The 17,954-nt window shown below is 54.5% G+C and overlaps 1 protein-coding gene across 1 annotated transcript in view; it reads left to right on the forward strand.

Annotated features, from left to right (window-relative positions):
• DNAH2 (dynein axonemal heavy chain 2) overlaps positions 1–17,954 on the forward strand; it is a 136,916-nt gene that overhangs the window by 78,245 nt on the left and 40,717 nt on the right. The window contains exons 35-51 of the mRNA XM_081886657.1: positions 815–1,003; positions 3,065–3,168; positions 3,484–3,673; positions 3,770–3,950; positions 4,568–4,695; positions 5,167–5,319; positions 5,820–5,945; positions 6,396–6,614; positions 7,094–7,211; positions 10,703–10,839; positions 10,922–11,059; positions 11,781–11,939; positions 13,030–13,182; positions 14,282–14,373; positions 15,836–16,034; positions 16,158–16,382; positions 17,123–17,227. Coding sequence (XP_081742783.1) covers positions 815–1,003; positions 3,065–3,168; positions 3,484–3,673; positions 3,770–3,950; positions 4,568–4,695; positions 5,167–5,319; positions 5,820–5,945; positions 6,396–6,614; positions 7,094–7,211; positions 10,703–10,839; positions 10,922–11,059; positions 11,781–11,939; positions 13,030–13,182; positions 14,282–14,373; positions 15,836–16,034; positions 16,158–16,382; positions 17,123–17,227 — 2,616 coding nt within the window. The remainder of the gene's footprint in view (positions 1–814; positions 1,004–3,064; positions 3,169–3,483; positions 3,674–3,769; positions 3,951–4,567; positions 4,696–5,166; positions 5,320–5,819; positions 5,946–6,395; positions 6,615–7,093; positions 7,212–10,702; positions 10,840–10,921; positions 11,060–11,780; positions 11,940–13,029; positions 13,183–14,281; positions 14,374–15,835; positions 16,035–16,157; positions 16,383–17,122; positions 17,228–17,954) is intronic.

A 17,954-nucleotide genomic window follows, 5' to 3' on the forward strand; every position in this document is an offset into this window, starting at 1 on the left:
CTCAAGAGTCTCCTCCAGCACCATAATTCAAAAGCATCAATTCTTCGGCGATCAGCCTTCTTGATGTCCAGCTCTCACTTCCATACATCACTACTGGGAAAACCATAGCTTTAACTATGCGAACCTTTGTTGGCCAGGTTCATTACGAAAGCCTTTAAGTCCTCACAGATTCTTGCTTTTTCACGCAGAGTCCCAAATTCCCAAGAGGCCTTCCCTCCAGTACAGCATGTAATGTGTTATTGAAAGTTCATATCCGGGTGTCCCTCTAGCGCATTTCTTAGATCTGTGCCTCCCCCTCCCCCCTCCCCAACTCAATATGGCATCCCTTCCCGTTTTTATGAAAACGAGATCGAGCTCACTTTAATGCACCTAAGAAAGTTTTCCACCATTTCCCTGCTGCTTGGTCCGTCTCCCATAAAGAAGGCGGGGGGGGGGGGCAAAGGGAAGGGCTACCCATGAGGCTGCTGCCATGGCTGCGAAGGGTCTCAGGGTTGCAGAGCGGCCATTACGGCTTGGTTCTCTTGGCTGCTGTGTCTGCATCCCTGCCGCAACCTTTGAGGAGGAGACATTTTGGGCACGATGACACCAATGTGGAATATGTCTCCCATTTCCATCTGAGGGATGTTAGAGGGTGTGGGGACCTTTGGGCTCCCACCTTTGGGGCCCTGCCTCCATCTCCAGCCGGCCAGATCCTTCTGGAAAGGATCATGGGCAGGGCACAGAGACGGGCAACCCTCCTCCATGGTTTCCTGGCCCAACCGAATACGGAAGCTCCACTTTGCCCGCCACAGTCAGGCCCTTGCTCCCCGCGCAGGTGTCCATGCTGAACAAGTACTCGGAGGCCATTCGAGGCAACCTGACGAAGATCATGCGCCTGAAGATTGTGGCGCTGGTGACGGTGGAGGTCCACGCCCGGGATGTCATTGAGAGGCTCTACAAGAGTGGCCTGATCGACGTGACGTCCTTTGAGTGGCTGAGCCAGCTTCGCCTCTACTGGGAGAAGGTGAGGAGGGCAGCCGACACAGGCTGGCTGGAGGCTGGGTGGTGCAGTGGGTGAGCAGAGAAGGGGAGCAGGGACAGAGAGATGCCTATTTACCATGTGCCAGTGGTGAGCCACTGCTAACAATTCCCAGCCAGGTTAGCTCTGTGCCCATCCTTGAGTGCTGTTTCCCTCTGCTGTTTGTGGTGCGGAAGCGCAGGAGACTCTGCTCTTGGGGAGGGTCTGAGCCTAGGCTGGAGCCTGCGTGTGTGTCTCTCGCCTCTTTTCTCACCCAGCGGGTGGCAGCCAGATCGCTTGGATTGGTTTGGAGCTCAAATGGAAGCAGCAGGCTTTTGGTCTGCATCCTCTGCATGTTCAGGCCTCCACATCTAAGCGGCACGGCGTCTAGGAGGCAGGCGGGGAGGCTGCTGGGGGCTGCCCCCTGCACTGACCCTGGCTACCAATATGGCCCCGTACAGCCTCCCTTGCTTTTGTGCTTGCCCTCAGGAGAAGCCAGGTCCTCACAGAGTTCCAGGAGCTGGTGTGTGTGTGTGTGAGGAGGGGAGAGCTGGCTGCCAGTCCAAGTTGAGACCACAGGAAGTGCCTGGGTCCAAAACACAGCAGGGGTCATGTCCAGAGCAAGGCAGCCAGGACTAGAGGAGCTGGAGGCAATGGTGGAGGGCCTGGCGTGCTGAAAGAAGCAGGATTGGATAAGTTCATAGAGGACTATTGATGCCTACTAACCATGATGGCAGGGACGCGGGTGGCGCTGTGGGTTAAACCCTAGGGCTTGCCTAGGGCTTGCCAATCAGAAGGTCGGCGGTTCAAATCCCTGCGACAGGGTGAGCTCCCGTTGCTCGGTCCCTGCTCCTGCCAACCTAGCAGTTCGAAAGCATGAAGTACAAGTAGATAAATAGGTACCGCTCCGGCGGGAAGGTAAACGGCGTTTCTAATGGTCAGGGGTCCCTTTACCTTTACCTAACCATGATGGCTTTGTTCCGCCTGCCCCAGTCTGGTGCCCTCCAGATGTTTTGAGCTACCAGCTCTTTATCTGCCACAGCCAGCATGACCATGGGCTCACCCACACTTCTGGTTGCCCCATAATTTCTAGTCACGGGTCAAAGAGGTTCTTCGTCTTTTTCCGCCACTTTTCCTTGGAACACCCATTGCTTACCGCTGAATTGGAACAAATGTCAATCCGCAGAGAACCTGATTGACATCTGTTCCGATTCAACAGCGGGACAAAAAAAGGAGCCTTTGGACAAATGGAAGTGTGAGTGAGCCCCATTGATACTGGGGTTGATGGGAGCTGAAGTTCAAAACATCTGGAGGACACCAAGATTGGGAAGGAAGGACAGTTTTTAGCAATGTGGGTCCCGGGGGGGGGGGACATGGGGCATCATGTGACTGCAAGTGACAATTCTGTGTTGGTGCAATGTGAACAATGGTTTAAATGGCACAGTGCTTGGTCTCATGTCTTGAGTTAGCACATCTGGATGTTCTGAGATAAGGGTGCCAGGTGCACTGGGGTTACCGTAGCAACACCAGCAAGGTTGTGTGCATGACTGGCTGAGTTGCTCACCTTCCCATTGGTTCAGGAATGTAGATACAGGTATAATCGTCTCCGGGGCATTGCTTTCATTATGTGAAGTCCTGTCCTGATGCTATCCTGCTTTGCTGTCAGGATCTGACTCTGAATCTGTGGGATAGGGGAAGAGGCTGTGGGTTTTACACAGCAGCGTCAGCTAGCATGGTGATAGCGTTAGCGGATCTCTCCGTACGTAGGCATCTTTACTTCAAAGACCAGAAGAACTGTATAAAGTCCATAGTGCTGTTTAGCATTGTCTTTGGCCTGGAGATGATAAGCGCTTTGTTACTTTGAGCTGTGTGGCAGAAGAGTTTTCCCCTTAACCGGGGACTCTGGAAGAAGCCATTCTGTTGCGGTAAGGAAATCTCTGAAAACTCTGCTGGGACTCCACATCCTCCTGATGCGTCACACGGGCTGAGATGTGGTGAGCTACCAGCCGACTTCCACAAGTCCCCAACACCCCGCCACCCCTCTCCTATGGAAAATCTTTTTTTCAGGAGCTGGACGATTGCGTCATCCGGCAGACCAACACCCAGTTTGCCTATGGCTACGAGTATCTGGGGAACTCTGGGCGGCTGGTCATCACCCCACTCACTGACAGGTATCCCACGAGGGCTGTGAGTCCGACCATGGAAGTTGGCATGCCGTGAAGGGCCTGGTGCCAGCGCTGACGGGCTACAGCCTGGGTCTGTCTGGGTCGGAAGACGGGGGGAATCTGCTGGGGGCAGCAGGAGGGAGCCTGGGAGGGAGAAGAGGCAACTAATAATGTTTGGGGAGGGGTGAAAAAAAAACGAGGCAAAGAGATGGGCCCAGATGGCCAGTGGGGAAGTGGGAAGCCAGTCATGGGAACCCCTAGCCATCCTGCTCTACAAGGAGAGCCTGAGATGTTTGGGTTCCTTTGGCCTCTCTTCCGCAGGTGCTACATGACTCTGACCACAGCCCTCCACCTCCACCGGGGAGGGTCCCCCAAGGGCCCTGCAGGTACTGGCAAGACGGAGACGGTGAAGGACCTGGGCAAGGCTTTGGGCATGTACGTCATTGTGGTCAACTGCTCCGAAGGCTTGGACTACAAGTCGATGGGGCGCATGTACTCCGGCCTAGCGCAGGTAAAGGGAAGGTGCCATGTTCTGGCCCTGCTCCCAAGGGCTCTCCATGCCTGCCCTGGCCCTCCTCAAGCTCTCCACTTTGCATTCTGCCAACAGACCGGGGCCTGGGGCTGCTTTGACGAGTTCAACCGCATCAACATTGAGGTCCTGTCCGTCGTGGCCCAGCAGATCCTCTCCATCCTCTCGGCTTTGGCCGCCAACCTGACGCGCTTCACCTTTGAGGGCCACGAGATCAACTTGGTGTGGTCTTGCGGCATCTTCATCACCATGAACCCAGGTGAGGAGGCCGGGAGGATCGTTCTGGGCAGGGGTGGTGTCAGGCTTCGGGGAATTCTGTCCCTCCCCCAGTGGCAGCAATAAGCAGAGAAAAACAAAGAAGAGTTCTTACTAATGAGTTAATTCAATCATCACAGCAAGAGACAAAGGAATGCAGTCTGTCTCCCGTTAATGGCGTTGCTCCAACTGAACTCCTCCCCCCTCCCTTCCTAGCAATAGCACTTCCCCTTACGGTGGCTGCCAGGGGCCAATTGTCTCTGAATCCTTTGCTCTTGCAATCTCAACGAACACTGTGTTCTGGGAGAAGGGGGATCAGAAATACTATCCAGTGATAGTGTGTCAGCTGGCTCCTCTCTGTCTCCTCCTCCTCTTCTCCCAACACCTCCTATCTTTTCTGTTTGCCTGTCTCTGAGCTGTGACCTTCCTCAAACCACTGCTGTAATTCAATACTGCCTTTCTCTCCCCTGGAAGCTTCAGGAAGAGAAGGGGTGGGGCGATCTCCACCAGTCCTTCTCAATCTCGTCCCCTTCAGTCCAGTCCCTGACAGGTGGGCTCAACTGGGGTGTGTGTGCCTCCACCCGTGGACATTTGCCAGTGCTTCTGTGTTCCTCGTGGCAGGTTACGCCGGACGCACGGAGCTGCCTGACAACCTCAAGTCGATGTTCCGCCCCATCTCCATGGTGGTGCCTGACTCCACGCTCATTGCCGAGATCATCCTCTTTGGGGAAGGCTTCAATAACTGCAAGGTACTGTTGGGATGGACGTGGGTGGCACTGTGGATTAAACCACAGAGCCTAGGACTTGCCGATCAGAAGGTCGGCGGTTTGAATCCCCACGACGGGGTGAGCTCCCGTTGCTCGGTCCCTGCTTCTGCCAACCTAGCAGCTCGAAAGCACGTCAAAGTGCAAGTAGATAAATAGGTACCACTCCAGCGGGAAGGTAAACGGCGTTTCTGTGTGCTGCTCTGGTTCGCCAGAAGCGGCTTAGTCCTGCTGGCCACATGACCCGGAAGCTGGACGCCGGCTCCCTCGGCCAGTAAAGCAAGATGAGCGCCGCAACCCCAGAGTCGGTCACGACTGGACCTAATGGTCAGGGGTCCCTTTACTATTACCTTACTGTTGGGATGGTTCGGGGAGGGGGCAGGAGCACTTTGCTTGGGCAGAGCAGAAAAAGAGAGCTCCCGATGAAGTTTGCCAACTGTTTCCTCCCCTTCCCAGATCCTGGCCAAGAAGGTTTACACCCTCTACTCGCTGGCTGTCCAGCAGCTCTCCAAGCAAGACCACTACGACTTTGGCCTCCGGGCGCTCACGTCCCTGCTCCGCTACGCTGGGAAGAAGCGCAGGGTGCGGCCCGACCTTTCTGATGAGGAGGTGAGGATCCCCCTGCCTTCTATAGTTGTGCTGCAAAACATGGCCAGCACAGAACGGCCATAGCTCAGCGAGCGGAAGGTCCCTTGGTCAATCCGTAGCAGTATCTCCAGGTGGGGTTTGGAGAATCTCCAGCTTGAAATCCAGGAGAGCCACTGCTGCTATCAGTCTGTGTAGACAATACTAATCTAGGTGGACCAATGGTTTGGCCCCTTTTAAAGCAGCTTCCTCTGTTCCTGAAAGGCTAGTGGCTGCCAAGATCTCTGGGGTTGGAATGAAGAGGAAGTCACTCTTAACTTCGCTGTTGTGTGTGGAGGTTTGGGAGGGGAAATGACCTTTGGCTCTCCATGTCTGCCTCTGATGGCTTTTTATCGTCATGCAGCAGCTTCTTTATGCCACGGGGTCTTCCCTGTGGTGCTTCATGGAGCACTTGGCACCCTTTTTTGCCCCCCCCCCAATACCACATACCCTCCGACCAGCTCTTCCGCACTCTCGACTTGCAGGTCCTCCTCATGGCCATGAAAGACATGAACATAGCCAAGCTGACGTCCGGCGACGTGCCTCTCTTCAACGCCATCACTCAGGACCTCTTCCCAGGCATTGAGTGCCCCGTCATTGACTATGGAAAGGTCAGCCATCCCGTCCCCTCCCTGCCCCACAGGCTTTGCCTCTTCTTCTCGGGAAATCTGGCAAGAGCCCCACCCAGTGCTGAGCTGCTGCTCTCCAAGGGAAGCCCCACTAACCCACTGGAATTCTTGATGGTAGTGGTGGATAAAGCAGGGACTTTCATTATTGGGAGAGAGGATCATAGAATTGTGGAGTTGGAAGAGGGCGCGAGTGTCATCTAGTCCAACCCCCTGCAAGGCAGGAATCTTTCATCCACTGTGGGTCTCGAACCCACAACCCTGGGATTGAGAGTCTCATGCTCTACTGACTGATCTAAGATGTGGCATGAAAAACAAGGTGTTGCCCTTGCAGCCTTCCAATCTGGGCACTTCTTTCTTTCTTTCTTTCTTTCTTTCTTTCTTTCTTTCTTTCTTTCTTTCTTTCTTTCTTTCTTTCTTTCTTTCCCCCTCCAGCTCAAGGAAGTGCTTGAGGGGGAGCTGAGAGAAATGGGCCTTCAGGTCATCCCCTTCACCATCACCAAGGTGATCCAGCTGTACGAGACCAAGAACTCTCGCCATTCCTCCATGATCGTGGGCAACACGGGCAGCGGCAAGACCGTCACCTGGCGGGCCCTGCAGGCCACCCTCTGCACCCTCTGCAAGAGCGGAGACACAACGGCCAACATAGTCCGGGTCAGTGGGAAGCTCCTTCGCCTCCCCGGTGCCTGGCTCTCCGACACAGGGCTGCGCAGGGGACTGGCCGCCCTCCTTGCCTCTGCAAAGTCTGGCTGCCTCTTCCTCCACCTCCTCGGGGGAGCCATCCCAGACATCTTCTGGGACTTGCTGGGCTGGGTGGGGCTTCTTCCCCAATGTCCACTTTTCCTGTAACCCCCCCCCCCCCGCTGGCTGGCTTCTCCGCTGCAGTCTTTCCTTGCGAAGGGAGGCAAGTTGATCGCCCTTGATATAACAACGGGGGCAGGATTACCCTCAACCCTCTAGCTTCCGTTTGCTTCTCCCCAATTGGACAGCCATGAAAAGTAAATAAAGCGCAGAGGTCTCTCTGGGTCTTAGCTAGAAAAACGCCCCTTGCTTCCTCCTGACTTTGTCTCCCCCGCCCCTCTCTTCCTCCCACCTTCCCGCTCTCTTTCCTTGCTGGGCCTGCCTGCTTCCAGGAGTACCCCCTGAACCCGAAGGCAGTTTCCCTGGGCGAGCTGTACGGAGAGTACAACCTCAGCACCAATGAGTGGACGGATGGCATTCTGTCCAGCGTCATGCGATTGGCATGTGCAGGTACACCAGGGGCCCTTCCTTCACTCCTGCCATGTTGCTAAGAGAGAGAGAGAATAAAGAGAGAGAGAGAGAGAGAGAGAGAGAGAGAGAGAGAGAGAGAGAGAGAGAGAGGTATCAGAGTGCCTTCCTGCCTAGAAGCCACACTGTCTCAGACCTATAGGCACTCATCTTCTTCCCTGGTGGCAACTGAGTCCTCCTGCCCTGCAGGCCAGACTGAATCCAGAGTACTTAGAGGCCCCAAATGTATAACAGAGCAGGCAAAAGGCAGGTGGGTTCGACGGTGACACCCACAGGGAACATAATCAGAGCCCTGCTGGGTTAAATCAGGCGCCTCTCTAACCCATCATCCTGTTCCTTCAGGAAACCCAGCAGGCAGGGCAGAAAGGCAGCCACTCTCCCCTCTCGTCTGCCCTTCATTGTCTCATATTAAGAGCTACACTGCCTTTGAACCTGGAAGCTCCATTTTGCTGTCTGTAGCTAGTGACAATACTGCTCCCTTCTATGCATTTGTCTCCATTCCCCATTTAAGCCAGTGGCCGCTGCCGCCTCATCTAGTGGCAGCCAGTTCCACAGGAGATGCTGCTGCTCCCATGATGATCAGGAGCCGAAGTGTGTGTGTGCTGGTGGGGGAGCTGAGCCCTTCCTGTCGTCCTTGTGCTTGTGGCCACCGAGTCTGAGCCATAGGGAGGCTGTGCAAAGCATGCTGGTGGGTGGCCCATGTATTTGGGGCAATTTCCCACCCACTCTCGAGGCCAGCTGTGAACTTCAGGCAGCTTCAGTTGGAGCCCATGTCACTGTACAGGCGCCCAGGGAGATTAGGGGGCAAGGGAGAGGCCTTGCTGGAGCAGAGGCCTCAAACTACAGACTGCTCTGGCTGAGCTCTGCCATAACTCCTGCTATCTCCTCTCCAGCCCTCGCTAGTGGTCCATCGTCTTGGTTTCACCTTTGCTGTGGCCTGGCCAGCCTTCCCCCTGTCTGCCTGCTTGCCTCTCAAAGACCGTTTCCTGCCCCCCACCCAGCAAGGGGGCACCACACCCCAAGGAGCTACTGGATGTAGCCAGGAGGCACTAGGTGCATGCTTTGTGTGGGATTTCCTCTTGAGGGCTGGGGGCACTGAGCCCCAGGCCTAGGGTGGGGGGAAATCTGTGCTGAGCCTGGGACACTGTCGCCTGCCTCTCCTCAGCTCCCCCCCCAACACCCCCAGCTCATGCCGCTTTGCCTGATAGCCTCACCCTGAGGGGGCACCGGTGATTATCTCCGAGTGCCGGCAGGAGGCCTCCCGCGGGCGTTTGCTTTTTCTCATGCCAGCGGGGCGATGGCGCTGCCGTTTCTAGGAAACGGTGGGGGAAGGAGCGGGGGAAGGCCTTCCTCTGACCCCAATCTCTATGATAATTGAGGATGGGAACCTGTTGGCATGCATGTTGATTTTGGGTGGGTGAAGGTGACCCACTGTCTTTTCCTCTCGGGGGATCCCTGCTCTGTGCTGGAGGGCTGGCTGCTTTGCAGGAGGTGGGGGGGGCACAGGGAACAGAGGATCGAAAGGCAAGGAAGAGGGCGAAATATTGGTCCAGGCTGGGGCATTGGGCCGCTTCAGAGAGACCCTTGTCGCTTATGGGTTTCTTAATCAGCTTCTAACCCCTTTCTTTCCACCCCCCTGCCAGTACAGTGTCTGACTCTCTTGTGAAGCAGATTGGAAGACTTCTGGGGTTCTGTTTGTGCTGCTGGGGCTGCAGTGTTGCGTGTGGCTAGCTACCTCACCTCTCACCCCCCCCCCCACTGTTTGGATTACGCTGAGCAAGATGGTAACAGGGGTGGCTTGACTCATGTGCCATGACTCAGTGCCAGACTCGGTTCCGCTTGCCCTCGTAAACCTTCCAAATGCTGGTGGGGGGACGGCGACCCCCATTTGCACTTGAGTCAAATGATTCCAACTGCCTGCTTGAAAGATAGCCCCCGCGAGTGAAATAATCAATGTGAGCAGTGGTGGGAACTGGCCTTTGGAACGACTCCCTTGCAAAGCTGAGTGTTGGTTCTTGCTGGGCTGCTCCAGCTCTGTGCTCTGTTTTCCACCTTTGGGCATCTGAGGCCCAGACCTTTCCTTGCCCAGCCAGGCCTCGCTTCCCCCCGCCCGTGGATGGCAGCTCCTAACTCTCTAACCCAGACTCCTGTCCCCATCTGACCCCCCCCACTGCAGGACTTCTCCCTCAACCCCAAAGCCCTGAGCCTCGGGGAGTTGTTTGGGAGGTATGACCTTGCCACCAGCGAATGGCACGATGGCGTTCTGGCTTCCATCATGCGCGAGGTCTGCACAGGTATTTACCCTCCGGGAGGCCCACCTTGGCCGTGCCAGATGCCTGCCTTGGCTGCCAATCACTCTTCCTTTCTGAGCAACCTGGCACCTCTCTCTGTCTCAGACAATCAATCTCTTCAAACAAGACCTTGGAAGAAATTCTCTGCTCTGCTTTTGAAATTTCTGTGTGTTTCAATCCATTCTGTGTGTCTTAGTCCTTGTCCCTGGTGCCCCACCCATTGCCCCTTGCTTGTTGACCAGTGGGTGGTCTGTTCCCCTGAATTACAGAATTTGGCTTTCAGGGAATCCCAGCCCTCACTTTTTTAAAGGGCATGTTTCTAGCTCTCCTTGATGTAAAAGGTAAAGCAGTGGCGTAGCGTGGGTTGTCAGCACCCGGGGCAAGGCAAGTAATTTGTGCCCCCTAAGCCGTGGATTTGCACCCCCTAACCCTAACCCCCAGATGTTGCGCCCAGTGCGGCCGGCCCCCCCTGCACCCACCACGCTACGCCACTGAGGTAAAGGGACCCCTGACCATTAGTTCCAGTCGTGAGCGACTCCGGGGTTGCGGCGCTCATCTCGCTTTATTGGCCGAGAGAGCCGGCGTACAGCTTCCGAGTCATGTGGCCAGCATGACTAAGCCGCTTCTGGCGAACCAGAGCAGTGCACGGAAACGCCGTTTACCTTCCCGCCAGAGTGGTACCTATTTATCTACTTGCACTTTGACGTGCTTTGATGTAGAAGCGTGAAATTGATGACCGACGAGTCTTCTAAAGGGCTCTATCCAGTATGTCTTCCCAAATACATTTAAGGATCCAACCAAGATCTGAGCACAAGAGCCCTCTCTTCTCTGGTGGCTTCCAGCAGCTGGTACTCAGAAATGTTGCTGCCTCAGACCATGGAGGTACAGCATAGCCCCTGTGGCTAGTAGCCATTGACAGCCTTTTTCCTCCATGAATTTGTCCAACCCTTTTTTCCAAGCCTTTTAAGCTGATAGCCACCCAGTCGAACTCTGGCTGTGGCTCTTCCAAGACTCAAGGAGAGGCAATTTTTCCTCAACCCACTTAGTTATATACTGTGGCTTCCATGTAAGGTATACAAAGGAGGGCAGCGAATTCACTGTCCTGAGATCCTTCCTGCTGCCGCCCGGGAGGCAGGAATCCGCGGTATGGACTCGGAGTTCTTAACTTTCCTCTTTGCCCAGACGAGAAACCTGACGAGAAGTGGATCCTCTTTGACGGCCCCGTGGACACGCTGTGGATCGAGAGCATGAACTCTGTCATGGACGACAACAAGGTGCTGACCCTCATCAATGGCGAGAGGATCGCCATGCCCGAGCAGGTAGGCCCGAGCTGCCCCCACAAGCCAGCCCCTCCAGCAGCTCCTTGGCCAGAACTGATTGGTGGTTTCCATTCCCCCACAGGTTTCGCTGCTGTTTGAGGTGGAGAACCTCGCCGTCGCCTCGCCCGCCACCGTCTCCCGGTGCGGAATGGTTTACACAGACTACAGTGACTTGGGCTGGAAGCCCTATGTCCTCTCCTGGATCGAGAAGCGCCCAAAGGTATTTGAGGAGGGGACAGCAGTGGGTTGTAAAAGCGACCGGATGCCGGGACCCCCGCGGTCGAGTCTGTCCTTTCCTCTCCTTGGAGGAAAGGCAGGATATAAACGTAATAAATCGCAACAATAAAGTAGCCCTAGCTACTGACCGTGTGAGGGTCAGGGTCAGGACCGGATTTTGGTTTGATGAGGCCCTAAGCTACTGAAGGTAATGGGGCCCTTTATATATCCAGCTGTCCTTTGTCAACAACAAATTGTCGTCGTTTTTTGTGATGAATATATGCTATATGGTCATTTATGGACCTCACCTCAAGCCATTTGCCCATGTTGCCCTGCAACCAGTCCATGCAGAATGTAGGCACCCTATATATAGAAATGAGCAAACTAGTGATATTTTAGGGAGCAGGCTAGCAGGGGGACCCCATTAACACAAAACACTGTTGCTGTAGTTGGTTTTATTTTATTTGTTTTTTATCTTATATTTTTGGAAATGTACATCCAAGGATTTTTCCCCTTCAATTTTTTGGGGGGCCCCTAAGAGAGTGGGGCCCTAAGCTGTAGCTTGTTTATCTTATACGTAAATCCAGCACTGGTCAGGGTGGGATGGAGAGGTGCTAGGGAAGCCCTGAAGGGACAAGTGAGGGTTTGCGGGGGTCTTCAGGAGGAGCACATCAAGTAGTTGACAGTCACCGAGCTTCCCTTTGCCCCCGTCTCCTCCGTCTCAGACCGAAGCGGAAACCCTGCAGCGGATGTTTGACAAATTTACCAACAAGATGCTGACCTTCAAGAAGGACAACTGTCAGGAGCTGGTCCCTATCCCCGAGTACAGTGGGATTGTGTCTCTCTGCAAGCTGTTCACATCCTTGACGTCGTCTGATGAAGGGGTAAGTGGCAAGCGAGGGTCAGTCAGCCGCTCCGGAGGCCCTGGGCACATCATCACCCTCCGCCCTCCTCTGGCCACCTAGCATTTGGGGCGCGTTATGTCAGGGATGGCCCCCTTGCCACTCTCTAAAAAAAGAATTATTAAGAATATTACAATGAGTTAAAGTAAAAAAGAAGGGAAAAGGGAAAGCATACATAAAACATTTTAACAGACAGAGGAAAACAATAACAAAATGACATTGAAATATAATTAAGATTACAGAACTATATAACACATATGTAAATGCATGAACTTATTGTTTTCCTCAAATATACAGTGGTACCTCGGGTTAAGAACTTAATTTGTTCTGGAGGTCTGTTCTTAACCTGAAACTGTTCTTAACCCGAGGTACCACTTTAGCTAATGGGGCCTCCCGCTGCTGCCACGTGATTTCTGTTCTCATCCTGAAGCAAAGATCTTAACCTGAGGTACTATTTCTGGGTTAGCGGAGCCTGTAACCTGAAGTGCAGTAACCTGAAGCATATGTAACCCGAGGTACCACTGTACATCGATTCATGGATCACTGTGGTTTCCAAAAATACATTCCAAATACAGTCGTACCTCGGAAGTCAAACGCCTTGCGACTCGAACGTTTTAGCTCTCAAACGCCGCAAACTTGGAAGTGATTGTTCCCGTTTGCGAACGTTCTTTGGAACCCGGACGTCCGATGTGGATTCTGCGGCTTCCAATTGGCTGCAGGAGCTTCCTGTAGCCAATCGGAAGCTGCGCCTTAGTTTCCGAACATTTTGGAGGTCGAACGGACTTCCGGAACGGATCCCCTTCGACTTCCAAGATACAACTGTATCGTTAAATTTGTCCAGATCATAGAATAGTAGCGTTGGAAAGGACCACGAGGGTCATCTAAGTTCAGTCCCCTGCAATGCAGGAATCTTTTGCCCAACTTGGGGCTTGAACCAGTGTTCCTGAGATTCAGAGCCTCATGCTTTACCAAGTGAGCTATCCCGGCACTGTTAAGTTTTGTTCCTAGGGAGCTGGCTTCAGTGAGTTGGGGGGGGCAGTGGGTCTGAAGAGAGCTTTTCTGAACCCCCCAGCTGAATCCTGCGGACAGTGAAAACTACTCAACGGTGGTGGAGATGTACTTCATCTTCAGCATGATCTGGTCCCTGTGTGCAGCTGTGGACGAGGAGGGCCGGAAGAAAATCGACATCTTCCTTCGAGAGATTGAGGGCTCCTTTCCTAACAAGGTCACTTGGGTGCACTTGCCACGAGGGATGGCCGCGAAGGGTGGGGTGGGGTGGTGCTATGAGGCTGAGCCAAGTCCTGCAGCTGTTGCGCTTGCTGGAACAAGATAGGCTACCCCAAAGGTGAAAAGAGGGCATGTGAGTTAATAGACCTAAAGGGAGGTGGGCAAGAAAAAATGGGTCTTCTCTCTCGGGTGTTAACGGAGAAATCTGAGGGCTCCCTTGGACAAAAAAACAAGGACACCATCCAGGAATACCAGAGCAGAACAGCAGCCAGTAGGCTTGGTCTTTATTGAAGACTGTCGCAACAGGACTCCCACCTGCCACCAGGTGGAACAAGATGGAAGCCCCAAACAAAAGAGCCCCCAAACTTTTATTAGCTGCTAATCCCCATGTTACACCCCCCACAAACTACATCACGGTTACATCATGAAAGGGGAGGTCTGGTGGCAATAATCTGAGCATCCTGGACCTTGCCCCATGGTTCTCCTTGCCCTCCACCAAACACCCATCAAGTGAAACAAAAGAGATATTTACATTTCCCTGTTTCCCAGCCAATTTAATCCCACCCTTTTGTCTTCATCTGGGTTTGTTATTTCTGGAATGGCTACCTGTCTGGCACTCAGGTATCAGGATGCCAGGAATTATCACTCAGGCAGAGGGGCTGCTGAGTAGCTGAGCTCACATGTCTATATGAATTTCTGAAGTTTTCCCTGTGAGCCAGTACATAGATAACATTTATCAGTGAATTGTTACATTTGGTATCGTGCAGCAAAGGCCCTTTGAATAGATAGGAAGAAACTGTGACGAAGTGTTTTGTGGGGACAAATCACAGAAGTCACAAAAGTGATTGTGCTGATTTTGGTAGTGGGGTGCATGTGCATGATATCTGCTGGAGGGACAACACCCCCCACCTATACACAAATTCCTGCAACACTGGGAAGATGCACAGGGTTAGGGTTAGGTTGCCCACCTAAGAGCCAGTCACAATGAAAAACCCTTCCACTGCCCAGAGAGATCCATGATTCAGGCCCAGCTTTAGGCATCTGCAAGGACTGCTGAAAATACACCCCTCTGACAAGCTAACTTCTTTCCCTCCCAGGATACAGTCTACGAGTATTACGTTGACCCCAAGCGGAAGCAATGGTCTTCCTTTGAAGATAAACTGCCCAAGATGTGGAGGTACCCGTCCAAGTAAGTAAACAGCTTTTTGCATATTGCCCAAGATAGAGGACAAGCCTTCTCTGCCAGTCCCAGGCAGGGAAGGAGGAGCTTAATGGGAGTGTGACTCAGCCCCTAAAACTTAAAACCTGTGTTCTTCAACCTTCTGTAGCTTAAAGCAGTGGCGTAGTGTGGGTTCTCAGTGCCCGGGGCCACTCAAAAGGGGTGGGTAAGAGGGAGGGAAATTCATGGTGTACACATGCACATTCAATTGCCTAATGGCGTCTGCATCACTCAGGAGATCACAGACACAGAGATAACAAAAAAAGAGTTGTTGTCTGAAGAGGTCATTTCCTGATTCGTGTGGAGAAGCCATTTTCAGTAGAGCCCAGTGACAGAAAGCTGATTTGAGACAGCACTGGGCATTGAAATTTTGTGCCCCCTAACAATTTTGTGCCCGGGGCAACTGCCCCCATGTTACGCCACTGGCTCAAAAGCAGTAGGACAGCGGCAGGAGAGGCAAAGGAGAGCCCTGCCTCATACCACCCTGCGTGCCAGGTTTATGGGATTTGCTGTCACAAGATGTGGCAGTTGGGAAGAAAATAGTGATGGATGAGGCGGAGGAGGAGGAGGAGACGGGAGTCCAGGAATGGCTGTTCGTAGCCAGGAGGGACTATTGCCTTAAAGCCTGGGGAGTCGGCCTGTGCGAGAAGCAGGTTGCTGGGTGAAGTGGACGTTTGCTCTAGCCTAGCAGGGCCCATCTGAAGTTCTTACACATAAAGAAAGTAGGGGGGAGAAGCAGCTAAAGGGGCACCACAGAGAACAGGCTCATTCTAGGGATGGCGGTGTCCTGTCTTCATTATGTGTGTGTGTGTGTCGGTCTCAGGCGAGTTTTTTGTTTCTTGCAGCAGTAGCAGGGTGTGAGTGACAGCAGAGGGGCACCTCTACGATACACACATAGTTACCCTCCCTGCTCCCTTTGCCTGCCTTCTCTTGTTTCCCGCATCCTTTCCCTTTCTGGCTCCCGAGCAGCCTGCCTTCGCTGTGCCACTGAGTCGCTCGGCCGATCTTGTTCTTCGAGCCAGTGGCTCGGATCCATTTCCCGCCCCTCGCTCCCCTAATCCGATCAGTGGCCTGAAATTGCCGGAACGTGGTCCCCGAGCTGCCACGGGCCGCCGGCCGCCTGCATCCTCGGAAGCCGGGCGGAGGGACAAGCCTTCATTAACGGTGGCTTCCTTCCAAGCTGTCAGGCTCCGGCGGGGGTGACAGCTGCGCCAATTGCGTCTCGTGTCGGATGTCTTCATGCATTTAGGCCAGTGTCCTTCCTGGAGCCGTGACAGCCGCGTCGGGAAGGACCAGAACGGCCCCCGGGGCTCTGGCGCCCTGCGTGTGTGTAAGAGGGAGGAGAAGCAGCCAAGCTTTGGCAAGTCCCAAGCATGGCAGGAGCTGATGCCTCACCCCTGGGGCTGAGCCGGATCTCCCCTTCTCTTCCCAGCGCCCCCTTCTACAAGATCATCGTCCCCACCGTGGACACCATGCGCTACAACTATCTCGTTGACGCCCTCATCTCCAACCAGAACCCAGTGCTACTGGTCGGCTTGGTGGGGACCGGCAAAACCTCCATTGCCCAGGGCGTCCTGCAGACCCTGGACAGCACCAAGTGGGCTGTTCTGGTCATCAACATGTCCGCTCAGGTATCAGGTTGAGGGAGGGGAGGGTCCTGGCTCCGCCCCCTGGCACACCCCACGCATGGGCTCCAGGGACGTGGGCAACGTCTCTGTCAATGCAGGCCTCACGCTGCCCTCCCGCCTTTGCAGACCACGTCGACCAACGTCCAGAGCATCATCGAGAGCCGGGTGGAGAAGCGCACCAAGGGCGTCTATGTGCCTCTGGGCGGGAAGAGCATGATCACCTTCATGGACGACCTCAACATGCCTGCCAAGGACCAGTTTGGCTCCCAGCCCCCCCTAGAGCTGCTCCGCCTGTGGCTGGACTACGGCTTCTGGTACGACCGGGCCAAGCAGACCATCAAGTACATCAAGGTGAGGGCAGGATGCGGAGCCAGTGTGCAATTGCTGCGTGATGGTTTCTTCTTTAAAACAGACGCTCTTGGGGCAGGGGGATCTGGATTGGAACCTGGCTGCATACATGTGCGAGTTACGCTTTAAACCCAAGAGCAGCGTTGATTTCTGTCAGCGCCACGGCCGAGGGGAGGACGTTGCTCTGCACCCCACAGACCCAGCCTTGATTTCCCCCTCTGATGCCCCGCGGCCCTGTTTGCGAAAAGACAATAAAAAATAAATAAAAACCCAGACACGTTGAGCGCAATTGCGCATTTAACGTGATTGTCTGATTTGGCTCTCCGCCGTTCAAGAACTCTGCAACCTACAACCAGAGACGACTGTGCACGGAATACTTGTTGTTGTCTCTTTCCGGGAGGCTGCGCATCTGAATTTCAGGAGTGTGCGGTGGGGAGGGGGGGAGAATGAGCGGGAGGGCGTGCCGCGCAGCAGAGCCTCCCGGCTGGAGTGTGGCGCATGCCGCTGCAGCTATTACAGCCTCCACTTCCACTCAGGCCCCCCGATTTGTATGCTGCCTGCCTTCCTCCCCCCCCCCACCTCCACCTCGGCGGGGTCCCTCTAGACTGTTTAGTCGTCGCGCTACTCAAACACTTTTATGGAAAGAGGCGGGCGGAGGTTGTGGGGGGGGGAGAGAGAGTGAGAGCGAGAAGTCTTTTATTTTCTTTTGGTTTTGATCCGTTGCCTGTTTGCCTTCCCCCCAGGACATGTTCCTGATGGCAGCCATGGGGCCCCCCGGAGGAGGGCGAACGGTGATCTCTAGCCGGCTTCAGAGCCGCTTCAACCTCATCAACATGACCTTCCCCACAGTAAGGGCTGCTTTGGTCTGCGCAGGCCGGCTGGGAAGCTCCGAGGGCAGGGGTTAATCAGGCAACCACAGCCGCAGACGCCGCCTGGCTCGCCCCCCCGGTGCGTGCGTGTGTCCACACAGGCAACCTGGTTTGGTGGCAAGGGGCTCGTCCAGCTGGCCTTTTGGCTTCCAGAGTCTTTCCGAGATCAAGGGGGAAAGCTCCCCTTTCACCTCCGCCCACCCGAGGTGCCCGCGGCCTTTTATTTTCCTCTCCTGCATAATGCAGGGCCTGTTGTCCAAATCTAAGTTGCCCAGGAGGCGTGGGGAGAGCTTGGCACGGCGGACAATGGCGGTGGCAAGGAAGCGGCGCCGGCCCGAGATGAATCCAAAATGGCACCTCCTGCTCAATCACCCGCTCGTCCCATTCAGAGCGGGACTGGGCGGTGCCCATTGCTGGGAACCACAGGAGGGCAAGGACTCTTGTGCTTAGATCCTGCTCGCAGGTTTCCCATAATGGGCATCTGGTTGGCCACTGTGAGAAGAGGATGCTGGACTAGGTGGGCCTGATCCAGCAGGCTCTTCTGATGTTCTTAGACCCATTGAAGTGACTGGACAGGACTAGTTTGGGTTCATTCATTTCAATGAGTAGGACTTAAAGGTAAAGGGACCCCTGACCATTAGGTCCAGTTGTGGCCGACTCTGGGGTTGCAGCGCTCATCTCGCTTTACTGGCCGAGGGAGCCGGCG

The sequence above is a fragment of the Podarcis melisellensis genome (genome assembly GCF_964234715.1).
Source record: "Podarcis melisellensis genome assembly, chromosome: 13".
Taxonomy (NCBI): domain Eukaryota; kingdom Metazoa; phylum Chordata; class Lepidosauria; order Squamata; family Lacertidae; genus Podarcis; species Podarcis melisellensis.